At 41.6% G+C, this 20329-nt stretch overlaps 1 protein-coding gene, 1 non-coding gene and 1 pseudogene across 5 annotated transcripts in view; all 3 read right to left on the reverse strand.

The window, feature by feature from the left end:
- The window catches only part of Pkhd1 (polycystic kidney and hepatic disease 1), a 560304-nt gene that overhangs the window by 374527 nt on the left and 165448 nt on the right, over positions 1-20329 (reverse strand). For all 4 annotated transcript variants that reach the window (NM_153179.3, XM_011238384.3, XM_006495521.2 and 1 more), the window contains exon 36: positions 17916-18072. In NM_153179.3, coding sequence (NP_694819.2) covers positions 17916-18072 — 157 coding nt within the window. The remainder of the gene's footprint in view (positions 1-17915; positions 18073-20329) is intronic.
- On the reverse strand, positions 11916-12407 carry Gm15795 (annotated as a pseudogene).
- On the reverse strand, positions 12506-12607 carry Gm24162. The gene has a single exon (XR_003949172.1). It is a non-coding gene; the product is annotated as a U6 spliceosomal RNA (small nuclear RNA).

The following is a 20329-nucleotide window of genomic DNA, read 5'->3' on the forward strand; positions in this document are numbered from 1 at the left end:
AACAGGCAGAAGCACAGAGGCGCTGAGGCAGCACCCTTTGTGGGCCGGGGACAGCCAGCCACCGACCGGACCGGAGGACAGGTGCCCGCCCGGCTGGGGAGGCGGCCTAAGCCACAGCAGCAGCGGTCGCCATCTTGGTCCGGGACCCGCCGAACTTAGGAAATTAGTCTGAACAGGTGAGAGGGTGCGCCAGAGAACCTGACAGCCTCTGGAACAGGCAGAAGCACAGAGGGGCTGAGGCAGCACCCTGTGTGGGCCGGGGACAGCCGGCCACCTTCCGGACCGGAGGACAGGTGCCCGCCCGGCTGGGGAGGCGGCCTAAGCCACAGCAGCAGCGGTCGCCATCTTGGTCCGGGACCCGCCGAACTTAGGAAATTAGTCTGAACAGGTGAGAGGGTGCGCCAGAGAACCTGACAGCCTCTGGAACAGGCAGAAGCACAGAGGGGCTGAGGCAGCACCCTGTGTGGGCCGGGGACAGCCGGCCACCTTCCGGACCCGAGGACAGGTGCCCGCCCGGCTGGGGAGGCGACCTAAGCCACAGCAGCAGCGGTCGCCATCTTGGTCCGGGACCCGCCGAACTTAGGAAATTAGTCTGAACAGGTGAGAGGGTGCGCCAGAGAACCTGACAGCTTCTGGAACAGGCGGAAGCACAGAGGCGCTGAGGCAGCACCCTGCGTGGGCCGGGGACAGCCGGCCACCTTCCGGACCAGAGGACAGGTGCCCACCCGGCTGGGGAGGCAGCCTAAGCCACAGCAGCAGCGGTCGCCATCTTGGTCCGGGACCCGCCGAACTTAGGAAATTAGTCTGAACAGGTGAGAGGGTGCGCCAGAGAACCTGACAGCTTCTGGAACAGGCGGAAGCACAGAGGCGCTGAGGCAGCACCCTTTGTGGGCCGGGGACAGCCGGCCACCTTCCGGACCGGAGGACAGGTGCCCACCCAGCTGGGGAGGCGGCCTAAGCCACAGCAGCAGTGGTCGCCATCTTGGTCCGAGACCCGCCGAACTTAGGAAATTAGTCTGAACAGGTGAGAGGGTGCGCCAGAGAACCTGACAGCTTCTGGAACAGGCAGAAGCACAGAGGCGCTGAGGCAGCACCCTGTGTGGGCCGGGGACAGCCGGCCACCTTCCGGACCAGAGGACAGGTGCCCGCCCGGCTGGGGAGGCGACCTAAGCCACAGCAGCAGCGGTCGCCATCTTGGTCCCGGGACTCCAGGGAACTTAAGAATTTAGTCTGCTTAGGTGAGAGTCTGTACCACCTGGGAACTGCCAAAGCAACACAGTGTCTGAGAAAGGTCCTGTTTTGGGCCTTCTTCTTCGGCCAGGAGGAGGTCCAAATACAAGATATCTGCGCACCTTCCCTGTAAGAGAGCTTGCCAGCAGAGAGTGCTCTGAGCACTGAAACTCAGAGGAGAGAATCTGTCTCCCAGGTCTGCTGATAGACGGTAACAGAATCACCAGAAGAACAATCTCTAAACAGAGTCAACTATAACTACTAACTCCAGAGATTACCAGATGGCGAAAGGTAAACGGAGGAATCTTACTAACAGGAACCAAGACCACTCACCATCACCAGAACCCAGCACACCCACTTCGCCCAGTCCAGGGAACCCCAACACACCTGAGAACCTAGACCTAGATTTAAAAGCATATCTCATGATGATGGTAGAGGACATCAAGAAGGACTTTAATAAATCACTTAAAGAAATACAGGAGAACACTGCTAAAGAGTTACAAGTCCTTAAAGAAAAACAGGAAAACACAATCAAACAGGTACAAGTCCTTACAGAAAAAGAGGAAAAAACATACAAACAGGTGATGGAAATGAACAAAACCATACTAGACCTAAAAAGGGAAGTAGACACAATAAAGAAAACTCAAAGCGAGGCAACACTAGAGATAGAAACCCTAGGAAAGAAATCTGGAACCATAGATTTGAGCATCAGCAACAGAATACAAGAGATGGAAGAGAGAATCTCAGGTGCAGAAGATTCCATAGAGAACATCGGCACAACAATCAAAGAAAATGGAAAATGCAAAAAGATCCTAACTCAAAATATCCAGGAAATCCAGGACACAATAAGAAGACCAAACGTACGGATAATAGGAGTGGATGAGAATGAAGATTTTCAACTCAAAGGTCCAGCAAACATCTTCAACAAAATTATTGAAGAAAACTTCCCAAATCTAAAGAATGAGATGCATATGAACATACAAGAAGCCTACAGAACTCCAAATAGACTGGACCAGAAAAGAAATTCCTCCCGACACATAATAATCAGAACATCAAATGCACTAAATAAAGATAGAATACTAAAAGCAGTAAGGGAAAAAGGTCAAGTAACATATAAAGGCAAGCCTATCAGAATTACACCAGATTTTTCACCAGAGACTATGAAAGCCAGAAGAGCCTGGACAGATGTTATACAGACACTAAGAGAACACAAACTGCAGCCCAGGCTACTATACCCAGCCAAACTCTCAATTATCATAGAGGGAGAAACCAAAGTATTCCACGACAAAACCAAATTCACGCATTATCTCTCCACGAATCCAGCCCTTCAAAGGATAATAACAGAAAAAAACCAATACAAGAACGGGAACAACGCCCTAGAAAAAACAAGAAGGTAATCCCTCAACAAACCTAAAAGAAGACAGCCACAAGAACAGAATGCCACCTTTAACAACTAAAATAACAGGAAGCAACAATTACTTTTCCTTAATATCTCTTAACATCAATGGTCTCAACTCGCCAATAAAAAGACATAGACTAACAAACTGGCTACACAAACAAGACCCAACATTTTGCTGCTTACAGGAAACTCATCTCAGAGAAAAAGATAGACACTACCTCAGAATGAAAGGCTGGAAAACAATTTTCCAAGCAAATGGTATGAAGAAACAAGCAGGAGTAGCCATCCTAATATCTGATAAGATTGACTTCCAACCCAAAGTCATCAAAAAAGACAAGGAGGGACACTTCATTCTCATCAAAGGTAAAATCCTCCAAGAGGAACTCTCAATTCTGAATATCTATGCTCCAAATACAAGAGCAGCCACATTCACTAAAGAAACTTTAGTAAAGCTCAAAGCACACATTGCGCCTCACACAATAATAGTGGGAGACTTCAACACACCACTTTCACCAATGGACAGATCATGGAAACAGAAACTAAACAGGGACACACTGAAACTAACAGAAGTGATGAAACAAATGGATCTGACAGATATCTACAGAACATTTTATCCTAAAACAAAAGGATATACCTTCTTCTCAGCACCTCATGGTACCTTCTCCAAAATTGACCACATAATAGGTCACAAATCAGGCCTCAACAGATTCAAAAATATTGAAATTGTCCCATGTATCCTATCAGATCACCATGCACTAAGGCTGATCTTCAATAACAAAATAAATAACAGAAAGCCAACATACACATGGAAACTGAACAACACTCTTCTCAATGATACCTTGGTCAAGGAAGGAATAAAGAAAGAAATTAAAGACTTTTTAGAGTTTAATGAAAATGAAGCCACAACGTACCCAAACCTTTGGGACACAATGAAAGCATTTCTAAGAGGGAAACTCATAGCTATGAGTGCCTTCAAGAAAAAACGGGAGAGAGCACATACTAGCAGCTTGACAACACATCTAAAAGCTCTAGAAAAAAAGGAAGCAAATTCACCCAAGAGGAGTAGACGGCAGGAAATAATCAAACTCAGGGGTGAAATCAACCAAGTGGAAACAAGAAGAACTATTCAAAGAATTAACCAAACGAGGAGTTGGTTCTTTGAGAAAATCAACAAGATAGATAAACCCTTAGCTAGACTCACTAAAGGGCACAGGGACAAAATCCTAATTAACAAAATCAGAAATGAAAAGGGAGACATAACAACAGATCCTGAAGAAATCCAAAACACCATCAGATCCTTCTACAAAAGGCTATACTCAACAAAACTGGAAAACCTGGACGAAATGGACAAATTTCTGGACAGATACCAGGTACCAAAGTTGAATCAGGATCAAGTTGACCTTCTAAACAGTCCCATATCCCCTAAAGAAATAGAAGCAGTTATTAATAGTCTCCCAGCCAAAAAAAGCCCAGGACCAGACGGGTTTAGTGCAGAGTTCTATCAGACCTTCAAAGAAGATCTAACTCCAGTTCTGCACAAACTTTTTCACAAGATAGAAGTAGAAGGTATTCTACCCAACTCATTTTATGAAGCCACTATTACTCTGATACCTAAACCACAGAAAGATCCAACAAAGATAGAGAACTTCAGACCAATTTCTCTTATGAACATCGATGCAAAAATCCTTAATAAAATTCTCGCTAACCGAATCCAAGAACACATTAAAGCAATCATCCATCCTGACCAAGTAGGTTTTATTCCAGGGATGCAGGGATGGTTTAATATACGAAAATCCATCAATGTAATCCATTATATAAACAAACTCAAAGACAAAAACCACATGATCATCTCGTTAGATGCAGAAAAAGCATTTGACAAGATCCAACACCCATTCATGATAAAAGTTCTGGAAAGATCAGGAATTCAAGGCCAATACCTAAACATGATAAAAGCAATATACAGCAAACCAGTAGCCAACATCAAAGTAAATGGAGAGAAGCTGGAAGCAATCCCACTAAAATCAGGGACTAGACAAGGCTGCCCACTTTCTCCCTACCTTTTCAACATAGTACTTGAAGTATTAGCCAGAGCAATTCGACAACAAAAGGAGATCAAGGGGATACAAATTGGAAAAGAGGAAGTCAAAATATCACTTTTTGCAGATGATATGATAGTATATATAAGTGACCCTAAAAATTCCAACAGAGAACTCCTAAACCTGATAAACAGCTTCGGTGAAATAGCTGGATATAAAATTAACTCAAACAAGTCAATGGCCTTTCTCTACACAAAGAATAAACAGGCTGAGAAAGAAATTAGGGAAACAACACCCTTCTCAATAGCCACAAATAATATAAAATATCTCGGCGTGACTCTAACGAAGGAAGTGAAAGATCTGTATGATAAAAACTTCAAGTCCCTGAAGAAAGAAATTAAAGAAGATCTCAGAAGATGGAAAGATCTCCCATGCTCATGGATTGGCAGGACCAACATTGTAAAAATGGCTATCTTGCCAAAAGCAATCTACAGATTCAATGCAATCCCCATTAAAATTCCAACTCAATTCTTCAACGAATTAGAAGGAGCAATTTGCAAATTCATCTGGAATAACAAAAAACCGAGGATAGCAAAAACTCTTCTCAAGGATAAAAGAACCTCTGGTGGAATCACCATGCCTGACCTAAAGCTTTACTACAGAGCAATTGTGATAAAAACTGCATGGTACTGGTATAGAGACAGACAAGTGGACCAATGGAATAGAATTGAAGACCCAGAAATGAACCCACACACCTATGGTCACTTGATCTTCGACAAGGGAGCCAAAACCATCCAGTGGAAGAAAGACAGCATTTTCAACAATTGGTGCTGGCACAACTGGTTGTTATCATGTAGAAGAATGCGAATCGATCCATACTTATCTCCTTGTACTAAGGTCAAATCTAAGTGGATCAAGGAACTTCACATAAAACCAGAGACACTGAAACTTATAGAGGAGAAAGTGGGGAAAAGCCTTGAAGATATGGGCACAGGGGAAAAATTCCTGAACAGAACAGCAATGGCTTGTGCTGTAAGATCGAGAATTGACAAATGGGACCTAATGAAACTCCAAAGTTTCTGCAAGGCAAAAGACACTGTCTATAAGACAAAAAGACCACCAACAGACTGGGAAAGGATCTTTACCTATCCTAAATCAGATAGGGGACTAATATCCAACATATATAAAGAACTCAAGAAGGTGGACCTCAGAAAATCAAATAACCCCCTTAAAAAATGGGGCTCAGAACTGAACAAAGAATTCTCACCTGAGGAATACCGAATGGCAGAGAAGCACCTGAAAAAATGTTCAACATCCTTAATCATCAGGGAAATGCAAATCAAAACAACCCTGAGATTCCACCTCACACCAGTGAGAATGGCTAAGATCAAAAATTCAGGTGACAGCAGATGCTGGCGAGGATGTGGAGAAAGAGGAACACTCCTCCATTGTTGGTGGGATTGCAGGCTTGTACAACCACTCTGGAAATCAGTCTGGCGGTTCCTCAGAAAATTGGACATAGTACTACCGGAGGATCCAGCAATACCTCTCCTGGGCATATATCCAGAAGAAGCCCCAACTGGTAAGAAGGACACATGCTCCACTATGTTCATAGCAGCCTTATTTATAATAGCCAGAAACTGGAAAGAACCCAGATGCCCCTCAACAGAGGAATGGATACAGAAAATGTGGTACATCTACACAATGGAGTACTACTCAGCTATTAAAAAGAATGAATTTATGAAATTCCTAGCCAAATGGATGGACCTGGAGAGCATCATCCTGAGTGAGGTAACACAATCACAAAGGAACTCACACAATATGTACTCACTGATAAGTGGATACTAGCCCAAAACCTAGGATACCCAAGATATAAGATACAATTTCCTAAACACATGAAACTCAAGAAAAATGAAGACTGAAGTGTGGACACTATGCCCCTCCTTAGAAGTGGGAACAAAACACCCATGGAAGGAGTTACAGAAACAAAGTTTGGAGCTGAGATGAAAGGATGGACCATGTAGAGACTGCCATATCCAGGGATCCACCCCATAATCAGCATCCAAACGCTGACACCATTGCATATACTAGCAAGATTTTATCGAAAGGACCCAGATGTAGCTGTCTCTTGTGAGACTATACCGGGGCCTAGCAAACACAGAAGTGGATGCTCACAGTCAGCTAATGGATGGATCACAGGGCTCCCAATGGAGGAGCTAGAGAAAGTACCCAAGGAGCTAAAGGGATCTTCAACCCTATAGGTGGAACAACATTATGAACTAACCAGTACCCCTGAGCTCTTGAATCTAGCTGCATATGTATCAAAAGATGGCCTAGTCGGCCATCACTGGAAAGAGAGGCCCATTGGACACGCAGACTTTGTGTGCCCCGGTACAGGGGAACGCCAGGGCCAAAGGGGGGGAGTGGGTGGGTAGGGGAGTGGGGGTGGGTGGGTAAGGGGGACTTTTGGTATAGCATTGGAAATGTAAATGAGCGAAATACCTAATAAAAAATGGAAAAAAAAAATATAATGTATTTCACTTTTATATCCAAATATCATGTGTATCACTGAAATAAAAAAATAAAACATGTCATTTAAAATAAAAAAAAAAAAAAAAAAAAAAAAAAAAAAAAAAAAAAAGAAAAGAAAGTTACGTTAGCCTGTCACCAGGAAGAGGCTCACAACCCAAAGACATCCAAGGCAAAAGAAGTTACAGGTGATTTTCAAAACTCCTTGTTAATACTTTCCTGTGCAGACTTAATTAAGCTGCTTCTTGGGACCTTATGGAATTCCTGCTTGCAAATGTAGGCAGTACAATTGCCTTCTCCTTTGCTGCTCTCATCCACAGGACTAGACATGTTATAATCTTCTTTTCTTTCTTCCAGTGGAATAGAGATGCCATTATTCAAAACCAAATGGGCTTACTCAAACCCACTGAACAATCTATGACTACTCCAGATTCCACCCAGGGTCTACCTTGCTGACCAAACTCTGGTGAATCAATTTATCACCCCACCCTCTTCAGCAAGGGTAGCCATATTTCAACCAAGAAAGGAAATAATTAATTATTCTTTCACAGGCAATTTATAGGTAAATCATTCTGAATTTACCAATTAGGAACATATTTGACCAGCTTCCAAACATCTAACATTGACCAAGACATCCTATTCCAAACTGAAGAATAAATACAGAATATTTCAATATGAGCAAAATCCCATGCTCATCAGACCCATTTCTTTTCAACCCAAGCTGGTGTCTACAACTTCTGCAGGCATTGAACTGTCTGCCAAGTGACCGATAAGCCTGATAACCAGAAAGATGAGTGGTGTATTGGGGAAGTCCTGTTTGCAGCATTTCCAGGCCACTTACTTGTAACATGGACCTGAAGCACCAATAACATCTGAGGTTAGATCAGTATCAATAAGGAGTAAGGATGTACACAGTTTCCTGGAGAGAAGCTCAGTCTAGACTGTAAACTTAAATTTCCAAGAATAGGAAAACAGACTGCCGGGTAAGCATGTGGGTCCATTGCCTAGACAATCAGATACTGAGGACTCTGGTCTGAGCAATGGACTCGTCCCCTGATGGACTCACATTCCTGGGAGCTGATGAGACATAGAATGTAGGGCCTTATAGGAGGCTTTAGGTCTCTAGGGGAATACATTGAAGGCTATATTATGCCTCGGCCTCTTCTCCTTCCTCTGACTCGTGTTCCCCTAGTGAGCTGCTCTACCACCCTACCATTCTTAGCACAACAGGCAAACACTACAAACTGTGAGACAAAATTATTCCTCCATTTGTATTGCTCTTCCAGGTACTACAAGGAGCTAACTGACTCATCTGGGACAAAAAGGCATGTTGGATTCAGCACGTGACAGTGTGCTCTAAAATCAACAAAGATGGGGAAATTTGACAAGGGGCTGGACAGTGGATTGAAACGGCACCACACTCACCAACTCGCAGCAGCTGTGGCTGTTTGCACAAGATCTGTACAAAAGAAGCCAGTCAAGAGCCCAGCATGGAAGGGGAGGGACACACGAGTCACCATCCCAGCTGAGCAGCTATTGAATATTGAGAGCTGTTAGAGGAAACAAAGTCATTCTTTTTTTTTTTTTAAATCAGGCATGCTCCACTGGCTCCAGACCATGTGGGTGACACTAATTGGACTCAGCGTTATTTGTGAAAAGGGGAAAGAAGTAAGGAGAGGGGCTAGAGTAGAAGTTGGATTGGGAAGGAATTGTGCGGAATAATGGTTACTGAATATAGTTAAAATGCTCTATGTGAATGAATGAAAATCCTCAAATAATTCATAAATATTGTATTTTTAAAAGGAATGAAGCTTCATCTCCAGCAGCCAGCAGTAATCATTTTGATAATATACAAATTCTAAATATAATAGATTGGAAAGATCCTTAAAGCTGTGAATTGAAAACAACTTTAGAGGGAATGAGATCCCACCCCAGTTGCACCAGAGAAGCCATAGGACTGGTGGAGTCTGAGCAACAGGAGAAAGGAGGCAGCCAGATGACAATTCTACTGTCTCTACATCCTCTTCCCTTGCAGAGCAAAGAAAAACACTTCAGTGTACATCCTGAAGATAACAGGGGCAAAAGCAATCCAAGGTCTTTATTATCCAACTAATTCTTTCAGTAATTCAGTTTGCTTTATATATAGAAGCAGCTGCTATCTGTAAATAACATTTTAACTTGGGTCCAATTCTCAGCCATCTCCTCTGTTATCTCTATAAGTCCAAAAGAAACAACAAAAGTTAATTGAGTTCTTATTCTGGACCATGCCCTGTCAAAAACTAATGGCTTTAAAAATATTTCCTCATTTAGCCCCAAACATCCCTCATGACCTGGGGAGTGCATAGTAACACAGCCTCACAATGGTCACAAGTGCTTGCTATTGCTGTGACTTCTGAAGTCACTATAATTTGGTACTCCCCCAGAAGGGAGAATCCTGAGGCTTATAAAGACTCTTAGTTTAACCAAGGTCACAGAGATGGTGGATGGTGAAGCCCTGATCTAACTCAGTTCCTTCTGGCTTGAAAGCCTGCCAAGCATTTAACTGTCCTGGTATACACCAGTAGACCAAGAAATAGAATATCACATTAAGAACAAGAAGTGTATTACTAAGCAACAATGGAAACTGGAAGCAAGCTTCAAGTCAAAGCATTTTAAAGAAATGGTACTGTGAGGAATAAGAACATACAAAATGTCATTTATATTGCATGGATTTACTCATTGGATAATCAAACAAATTACTGTATCCACCAACTCATATTTATCATAGTTTTATGCATGCATATATGTATGTATGAGGGAAAGACACAGAGATATCTAAAATATAAAGGCTCTACATCATAAGCATAGTCTAATCTCCCCTAATTACCTCTTAGTTAATTATTATCTCTCAGCCACTTAACATCAAGCTGCTTGACCACCAGATGAGAAAGAGATTCATTACCTCATTCAGGAAATATAAATGTTTCCTCAACTGCAAAAAGTCTTCGCCTGGAATGCATAATGCGCTGAAAGAGGGTAACTTTTCTTCTTTGTTTTTATTGCTCCTCATAATTACTTGGAATGAAAATGATAAGTTTTAATTCAAAAATGCCTATAGCTATTGAGCATCTTAACATAAAAGGACAAAAAAAGTATAATTAATGAAATGAAGGCAATATGGCTCCTTCTACCCTAACTCATTAGTAATAACTGATTAATTCTCTTTTGTGTTTAACAGTATCCCTAATAACTAGAAAAGAAAAAGTTGAGGGGTTAGGCATATGCTCAATCAATGGAGGACTTGCCTGGCATGTGTGAAGCTCAGAGCTCCATCCCCAGCTCTTCTCTGGGATGCAGGCGTATAAACCCAGCAATAGGAACGAGATGCAGAAGGATCAGAAGTTCAAAGCCTTCTTCAGCAGTGGGGATTGAGAACCCAGTTTTGCCTACAGATTTTGCCTCAAAATGCAAAAATGAAAGAGTGGGAGTTGGAGAGGAATAGAGATGAGTAATAAATGCAAATTTTGTGTCTTTTTCCAATTAGAGTAAAATAATATTGAAGAGGGACAGCAAAATAGGTTAGCAGGCAAAGGGCTTTGCACTCCAAAACAAAATAAAGCAAAAGTAGATAGATCTCAATTTATTTATTATGCTTATACAAATGTGACTTATTTCAGTACAATTTAAGAATAATTGAAAGGAGGGACATGGGGAGATAACTCAGTTCTCAGCACCCACAAGGAAGGCTCAGCATTATAGGGTAGGTCCATCATCCCACCATTGAGAAGGCAGAGACAGAAGAATGCAGGCAGGCACTGGCCAGCCAGTCTAGCCCTATCAGTGACATCCAGATTTGATTAGAGAATCTCCCGAAAATGATGCAGAGAGTGACTGAGGAACAAAGCTGGCAGGAACACTCTGCCCCTCCCACCCCACACAAGTATGTACACATGTGTACACTATAATATTTCAGATTTGGTTCCCTAAAGTCTTTTGAATAAACTATTCCAGCCTTGACACTTTCCTAGTATATCTCAGCCTGTCGGTGGAATGAGAAAATTAAAAGAAAATTTTCTCAGCTTTTTTCAGATTTGATTCCTGGTTATGAATAATAAAGGCCATAAGAGATGTCCAGAGACTGAGTTGCTCCTGGTGAGTGTGACAATACTTTGATCTCTTACTGAGTAGCTCTTTATTGTCCTTCAAGTGCTTTCATATATACTGTGGATCAAAATTGAGTTATATAGAATATAAATTATGTATTGAGGGCTGGAGTTCTTCATCAGAAAAGACATTCCTCTACATATTTTAGAAGCAGAAAGATAACTTAGTAAGTGACATTATGCTGTTGAGAACCCATAATTATATACGTGTACACATATGTGAGTATGTCAGTATATACTATGTGTGTATATGTGAACATATATTTTACATGTGTGTACATACATACATGTGTGTATATGTGAACATTCATAAGTATGACTGAAACAATTGAGGAGACTGAAAATAAATTAACTAGGAAAGATTGCAGTCAAGAAAGCAGGAAATAATTTTTTATCATATACCCAATAGTTTATGGGCGAAACAGACTTTATACCTACAGTCTTTGCTGATTCAATAAAGCTAGACAGTCATATTTACATGGTCACATAGTTCTGAGCCATCTACTTCACTGTTTAATAACATGCTTCTGCATGTAAAAGCACATCTCTCCCAACAGGGCTCATTAAAGACCACCAGAAGACCTTTAACTTTATCTGCATTTATTTTATGTTGAATTTATTCCCGGGCCATGAGTGTTTGTTTCTTCAGTTTCTTCTGGGATATCTTTTTCTTCTGTGCAGCCTCCTCTTCTGGCTTTGGAACGATCTGTTCCTTCTCAGTGAGGATCATCTCAATGTGGCAGGGGGAGCTCATGTATGGGTTAATCGGGCCATGAGCTCTGTAGGTTCGTCGGCGTATCCTAGATGCCTTGTTCACCTGGATGTGGTCAATGACTAGATAATCTACATATAAACCTTTAACTTCAGCATTACTCTCTGCATTTTTAAGCATGTGTAGCAAAAACTCAGCACTCTTTTTGACCACCATCCCTGTGTCCAGCCCCACTGTTTGGCCTGGGCACACCTACGAACTCCACCATTATATCACTGTAATGGCACACATTGCTTCTTTAAAGTGACATCCTTCAGATACTTGGTGGCATTGCAGATATGCATACCCTTGATGGCCTGGGCAGTTTCCCAGGTGTTCTTAAAGTGAACACAAAGGTTTGAACCTCTTGATTTGTATGATTTTGTGGGGTTTTCTGGGTCAAGAGAGTAGCAAACCAAAAAATATGGTACACTTCATGAATTTTCATGTCATCCTTGCGCAGGGGCCATGCTAATCTTCTCTGTATCATTCTAATTTTATGTGCTGCCGAAGTGAGCACAGGAAGTATTTTAATATACTTTTAATATACGCAATAGACTTTACCCAGAACTAGAATTGTATACCATTTGCTTGCCCATTCATATGACAATCACCTAGCAGCTTTTGAGCCCCCATCATCTGTCCCACACTGTTCTAAATCTTGACTAGAAAACAGCAAATAGATAATGAATTTCTTTATTTTATTATTCTATGAGGAGGAAAATACTCTGTACCAACAAGTAAATATAAAACATGGCATAAAATAGAATCTATGAAGAGCAAAAGCCAGAACTACATAGAGAATAATTAAAGGAGTAGTTGCAATTTCAGAAAAGATGCCCAGCAAGCTTCTTTTAACACACTAATAGTTTCTCAGAGAGCATACAAACACAATGAGTTGGCTGCATAAATCCAGGGGACAAAGGACATTTAGGATGAAGACATAAGGACAGGTGTAGTCACAGTGTGTCTATTTAGAGTGACTATGGATGACAAGATCAAAGAATAAATCTGAGGTTAGAAAAAAGTAAGGGCTTTGGGTTTTACTCTTGATAAGGCATGATGTCATTAAAGGGTTTTGAAGAATGAAGCAACAGTAGGAAATGACATATGTTTAGAGGGTATGAGCTAACACTGATGGAGTTAGCCTTAGCATACAATGCAAAAGGCGAATTGCAATGATTTCAGTACAAGAAATCGTACCTTCCATCCAAATGGCTTATTTCAAAAGTGGGCTTACTCCTGCATAGAGTAGGGAGGGCTTATAAGCCCCCACCAGAAGCTCAGGAGATATAGAGAGCTGCTGGCTGCTGCAAGAGAGATTGTCAGTTTTCTTTAGAGTTATAGCCCAGGTAGGTCACCCACACTCCAGTGGATGGTCCCACACCAATGTCCATAGGGGTTATCTACTTAGATTCAGATGCTTATTAAAACAGGACATTGGGAGGAGCTATGGTTTGGGTAGTAGATCTGGATGGAGTTAGAGCAAAGAACTGGGGAGGAGTGTGATCACAATTGTATGCATATATAAAATTCTCAAAGAACAAATAAGTGTTATAATTTTTAAAAGTAGCCTAGCACAACTGTCATCTGAGAGGCTTCACCCATCAATTGATGAAGACAGATGTAGAGACCCATAGGCAAACATTAGGCAGAGCTTGGGGAATCCTACATATGAGGAATGGAAAAATTAAAGGAGCCAGAGAGGTCAAGAACACCTCAAAAAAAAAAAAGCAAAAAACACCCAAAAACATAGAGAATCAACTAAACAGGACCTATAGGGGCCCACAGAGACTCAACTGCCAAGAAGAGAGCACACATGGAACAGATCTAGACCTCTGCATATATGTAACAGTTATACAGCTTGGTCTTCATGTGTGACTCCTAAACCAGGAGCAGAGGCTATCTCTGACAACACTGCCTACCTCTGGATGCTTTCCCCTAACTGGGCTGCTTTATGTAGAAGATGTGCCTAGTCTTACTCCAACTTGATTTGCCAAGGCTAGTTGATATCCTTGAGCATGAGCTGCCTTCCCTTTTCTGAGAAGAAAGGGGGGGAGACATGAATGAGGGGGATTGAGAGGTAGGGACTAGGAGGAGGTGGGGAAGCTGTGATTGAGATATAAAGTAAATAAATTAATTAATAACAATAATAATAGTAATAATAATAAATGGCCAGCTCAGTACTCTTACAGCAACTCCAGAGTACTCAAGGTCCCGAATTTCTTTCACTTTCTTTCTTCCATCCTTACTAAATCACCTAATGAACTAACACAATGGCTGATTCAGCTGTCTCATTTACATAACAGAAAATGAGAAAGACATGAAGTATAAGAAGGCCCTCTACTGCATCAGCTCTACCTTAAGAAACATCCCATATATACCATATACCTTTCCTCTTGTATCTTCCTGGCCAGATGCTAGCCCGAGCCTAATGGCAGCTACTACTGTAGCCAGGACACACAGCATTTTAGCTGTCTTGCTATTACAAGTGGAATTCAGCTTCTGCTAATACATAAGACAACACACTAGCAGCACTAGGAAGAACTTAGAGGCTATTTGTAGTAACTGAGGCCAAGAATTACAGTGATGAGAACTACAATAACACAATGTTAGAGCAGATGTGTGAGAAACCCAGTGAGGCTTGACACAGCAGGAATCCCCGGTGGACAGGTTATATGTGAAACAACTAATAACATCTCGCATTGGGCTGGCCAGTAGAATCTTGAAATCTCAGTAAGTTAGGTGGGGAAGCTTTTCTCACTCTGATTTTCCATGTGACCAAAACACAAGTTTGAAGTAAATAGCATGCTCCCTTTCATGTATGTGTGAGAACAGGTGGGTATGTTCACGCCTTGGCTGTCCTGTTCAGAAATGCTACGTACCTTCCCAGAGATACTGAGATATGGTGGCTCATGGTCTGGGGCTCACCATTAGGGTATACTGGCTGACCAGACAGATCCCTGGATCTCCCTGTGTATGTGTCCCTGGCACTGGGGTTGCAAGTGCATGCCACCACACGTGCCACTTTCCTGTGAGTTCTGAAGATGGAATTTAGGTTCTTGTGTCTACCCAGCAAGCATCTTTTCCTTACTTGAGCTATTTATCCCACCTCAAAAATGGCATGCTCTGAATCCTCTCCACAAAACAACTCTAATCACATACCCTGCCTGACCTAATTATTCATTCTGCACTCTACATCGCTGCCCCCATCTAACAACTGCCTTAGAACTAGAAACTTTAGCCTGTCATATTTATTCCCACAGTCATTTTCCCTCTGGTAATATTGCTTGTTACTGACATTAAGTATTAATAATTTTCTTCACTTTTTCTCGTATCACAGAGAATTCTCAGGCCACTTAATAAGCATTCACAAATTATCTGCTGAACAAAATTTGATCTGTGTCTTTTCATTGTTCTCATTATTTCTAGATGCACAATTCGTGTCTCTATGATAAAAATCTATTTCCCCAGAGGTAAATCTCCTCCTGCCAAGAACTCATGTACACCGTGTATGTAAAAGCGAATATCCACTCCTTACTCTTCCATCCCATTCAGCCTTTCTCTTCCCCAGAATGAGAGTCTGCCCTTCCACTGGCTCTATACAACACTAAACTAAGAAGAGCATGGGACATCATGAGTGGGGGTAAAGCATGTGGGTTATTGCATCTGTCAATCTATAGAGAGAAGCTACACTTGGTGCACAGGATCCTTCCTTTCTCCAGCCCTTTGATGCCCATCTGATGCCTTCTCTTTCAAATCTTGTTCTTTCAACACTGATTTTGATTAAACATTATAAGGAAATAAGCATATATCCAGAGACTAGACTTAGAAATCAAGGACTTTAAGTCAGAATGCTTCTCCCAAATGGTGGTATCAACAAAAGGCCAAGGCCCTTGGGTAGCTGCAGGGCATCCCATCCTCTGCCAGAATTCAGGTTCTGAGGGGATGGTCCCAGGTCAAAGCAAGCTTTGAGATGTGATTCTAAGACTCTAGTTTTACTTTGTCATTGCTAATCTTCAGAATATTCAAAGTGGCTGATAGATTGACAGTCCCTATAGCCGCTAAGTTACATACATACATACATTTCATAGCCACTAAGGCACACGCACACACACACACACACACACACACACACACACATATATATATATATACATACATACATACATACATACATACATACATACACACACATATATATACATTCATACATAAGTATATAAATACATAATTTAATAGCCACTAAGCTACATATATACATACATTACATATTCCCAGTCACTAAGGCACATACATACATATCCCTATAGCCACTAAGCCACATACATAGTCATATAATAATGGCATAGCCACTGCTCTACATACATACATACTCCCCATAGTCACTAAGACACATACATGCATACATACATACATACATACATACATAGATATTACTCCCCATAGCCACTAATTCACATACTCTCAATAGTCACTAAAACACATATATACATACATATATGCATAGATACTACTCCCCATAGCCACAAAGACACATACACACATGTATATATTCATACATACATATCTAATACTCCTCATAGCCACTAAGCTTCACACATACATACAAAGTCACTAAGCCTCATGCATGCATACATGCATACATACCACCCATAGCCTCTTATCTGCATACATGCATAATAAATACTGCATTCATACATTATATATACATATATACATACATAGAAAAGGCACAAAGACAAGTCAAAAGTCCAATGTGTCAGACAATTTCCCTCTTAAAGGGTATTAGTTAACTGACTTGACAAAGAACTTTTCTCTCTTGGGACCAAAGGAAAACTAAAAGCAGCTTCTAGAATATAGAATATCACATTAGCTGATCAGAAAAAAAAAAAAAAAGAAACTTCATTCAGTCTGTTAGAAATAAATATCAAAAGTGCTTTAGATAATCTTCTTGCAAATGTTTGGTTGTGTGTATATACTCTTATGCTATCTAGAGTATATAAACAACAGTGCGTGTGTATACTCTTACTCTATCTAACTAGAGTATATACACACACTAGTGTTCAAGGTATGTATAGTAAATACTGGTGTTTTTAGCCTCAAGTGTCACAGGCATCCAAAATTAAGCATCTCTCCCATACGATTTTCATTTGACAATGAGAAAAGGCCCTTTAGTCATCATCTCTTATTATCAACTCCTGAAGTAGGCAATGTGTTCCATTATCATTTAACAGATACAGGAATAAATATACAAAGAGTAAAGTGACTGACTGAGCCACATGGTAGATGAGTCAAACTTTGAATTCCCAGGCTTCTCCAACTTCCTACACCCTAGAGCTATGTGGATGGTTTTGTAGTAAGGAAGCCTATTTATATGACTTTCCATGGGACCAAGAAGTCAAAACCACAACAGGGTAAAAGCAGGAAGACATTGCTTTCTTGGCAGAGGATTTAAAAGGCGGCGGCATTAACCAATTTCAAGGCATTCGCTGTATTGTGGGGGCTGCCCTGGATAAGCATGACTACAAAGGGTTTGGGCAAGGCAGCAGCTGCTCCTGGAAAACACTGTTAACTTGTTTTTGAAAAGAATTAAAATAATTAAGCTCTGAGTTTTTAAAAAGCCGAAAAGAATGGCCTTTTACTTTGAACCTCTCTGACTATTTCTTCCCTTTAGTTTAAAAAAAAAAAAAAAAGTTTCGATTTGGTTTCGAAATAAATTGTCAATCAAATGTCCAAAATCCTTCTGGGCCCTCCCTTCTCTCCTTCCCATGCCTTGCGACAGGATCATATAGCGTGCTGTTACTTGCTGTTCAAATGCCACAGACCTTTAATGTGCAGGGAGTTCAGGAAGCTAGTGTTCGCATCAAGCAGTAGCAGGTGACCGGTCTCCACTGTGACACTGTCGCCATCGTGTGGCACTCTTTGAGGAAACCAACTGTGAGGCCTGGACCACCTTCGGCAGAATTGGAAGGAAAAGTTGCCCTGGGAAAGAGAAAAAAAGATTTAGCTTGTTGCTTAAACTGAAAAGCACGGATGACAATGGATAATGCTAAATGCTTCAGTAAAAATCAGACACCCTGTTTTCCTCGGACAACTAATCTAAATAGAAGACAAACATGAAAGAGGGTCGGCTATGCCTCTCAGCTCAGCACCTAGAATGTTTCCTTTTTTCCTCGGCGCATGCTCACTTGAACCTAACAGGCAGCGTTGACTCCTTGTCTTATTTTCACACACAGGTGTTGAATCTCGCACAAATCAGAACAAATCATAAATAGCCTGGAACTAGAGGGAGTTAAAATGTTTGTCTAGATGAGTGGTGTCCACCTTTATGTAATCGATATCATTTTCCACTGACTCTGCTGCCAAGTGTCCCTGTTTTATAGGAACATTCTTCTTCCTGGGACCTCAGATCTACCCTCCAACATGGCTCTTTTTTGATATTACTGTTTCCATTTCTCTCTGTTCAGTGCTCTGTGTTGAACAAAGCCAACATCTGCACACTGAGAGGCAGACTGAATTTACACAAGCAAATGCAAAGAGCCTCGTGGTTAAAGTGAAGGTCGGAGGGCAGGCCTGCGGAGAACCATCTTCTCGGCGGATCTTCTTCAGTTTTCCTATCAGAACATTCAGTTTTCTTGTTTATCGGTGATGCTCTAAAGTCACATTCAAAAGAAAGACAGAGAGAGAAAGAGGGAGAGATACAGAGGGAGGGAGGAGAGAAAGAGGGAGGGAGGGAGGGGGAGGGAGGAAAGGAGGGAGGGAAGGAGGGGTGAGGGAGGAAAGGAGGGAAGGAAGGAGGGAGGGAGGGAGACAGTAAGAAAGAAAGAGAGAGAGAAAATTATAGAGGTAACAGCAGAATTCAGCACATCCAAGAACCCAAGAGGCTTAACATGTATCTTCTGTAGTTCTAGAGCTACCAGAACAATAAATATCTAAAACGCAGAACAAAAAAAGATGATTTCTTCAAGGTAAAGTGTTGGCAAATGCATGCCTCTGTACAGTTGCCATCATACCAGACTCCAACCAAATGGAAGCCTTGGGTACTGTACATGTGTACACTTAAGACAGCCTCTCATGATGGGGTATAGGCAGATGAAAGGCAATCATTAAGAAGGGAATGCATGTTTGTAATGGTAGTAATTCTACCCATGTAGAGAATTGTGCCCTTGAGTACTTCTGAAAGATGATATAGAAAATGGTGTCCTAGAAGGGGTAGTTTAGTCTCTAAAAGAGGATACTGACCCCCTAGGTCAATAGTTCCATGATATAGACCTAACCTAATCATCATGGGGCTTTGAGATTGGATAAAACGTAGCTTTTTGTTTTCTATATCTATGAAGGAGAAATAAAAGTCTCAGGTTTTCCACAATTTATGAATTGCAGATATATAAGGTATATCAATAAAAAGGGAGGAGTTATATATTGTGCATGAACATCATAGGAAGCCACAAGAGCTGCATCACCATGGTGACAGTCCATGGTCTGAGAGCTCAGTCCATCTCTCCAGCTGATCTCACCATAGAGCTAGTTCTAGTGAAGCAAAACCAAAATAAAAGCAACTTCTTAGAAAGATATGAAGTACAATTTTATGGTACTTGGGTCTGAAACTAGAGCCTTCTATATGCTGGGCAAGAGCTCCATCATTGCCCTATATCTTCAGCCCTGTCTTTACGTTTTATTTTGAACAAAGGTCTTACCAAGTTACCTAGGCTAGCCTGGAACTTATGGACCTCTAACCCCTGTCTCTTAAATGAGGCTGGACATCCAAGTTTGTAACACTGAGTTTGTGTTCCTTCATTCCATTCATGGTAATTTAGAGAAAAAAAAAAAAGGAAGGCAAGCAAGAGAAACGATAAAGACTGACATAACTATATTGTAGTTTCAAAATGGGGTGAACCAGGTTATCCACACTCATCAAAGTCCTCACTAGAAGAACTGGAAAGGCTTGGGTTTCTGGGCCAGACACAGAACAATTGTGGCCAACTGCCTTCCTTTCACTGTACAGGTGATGTTTTAGTGTTTTTCCGATCAGCACTTAGTAAAATGCAGACACTCCCAATTCCTCCGTGTCACCGCAGAGCAGAAGAATCAGCAGTTCTGGAGGTAGAACAGAAGCTTGCCACTGTGGAGCTCTCAGGTGACAGGCTAGCTTCAGAGGTGACAGGCTGGCTTCAGAGGCTGGGGGGCTAATCAAGGCGAGGACTGGAAGGAGAGACAAAAATCTCAAAAAGAGGAACTA

The sequence above is a fragment of the Mus musculus genome, chromosome 1 (genome assembly GCF_000001635.26).
Source record: "Mus musculus strain C57BL/6J chromosome 1, GRCm38.p6 C57BL/6J".
NCBI classification, from domain to species: domain Eukaryota; kingdom Metazoa; phylum Chordata; class Mammalia; order Rodentia; family Muridae; genus Mus; species Mus musculus.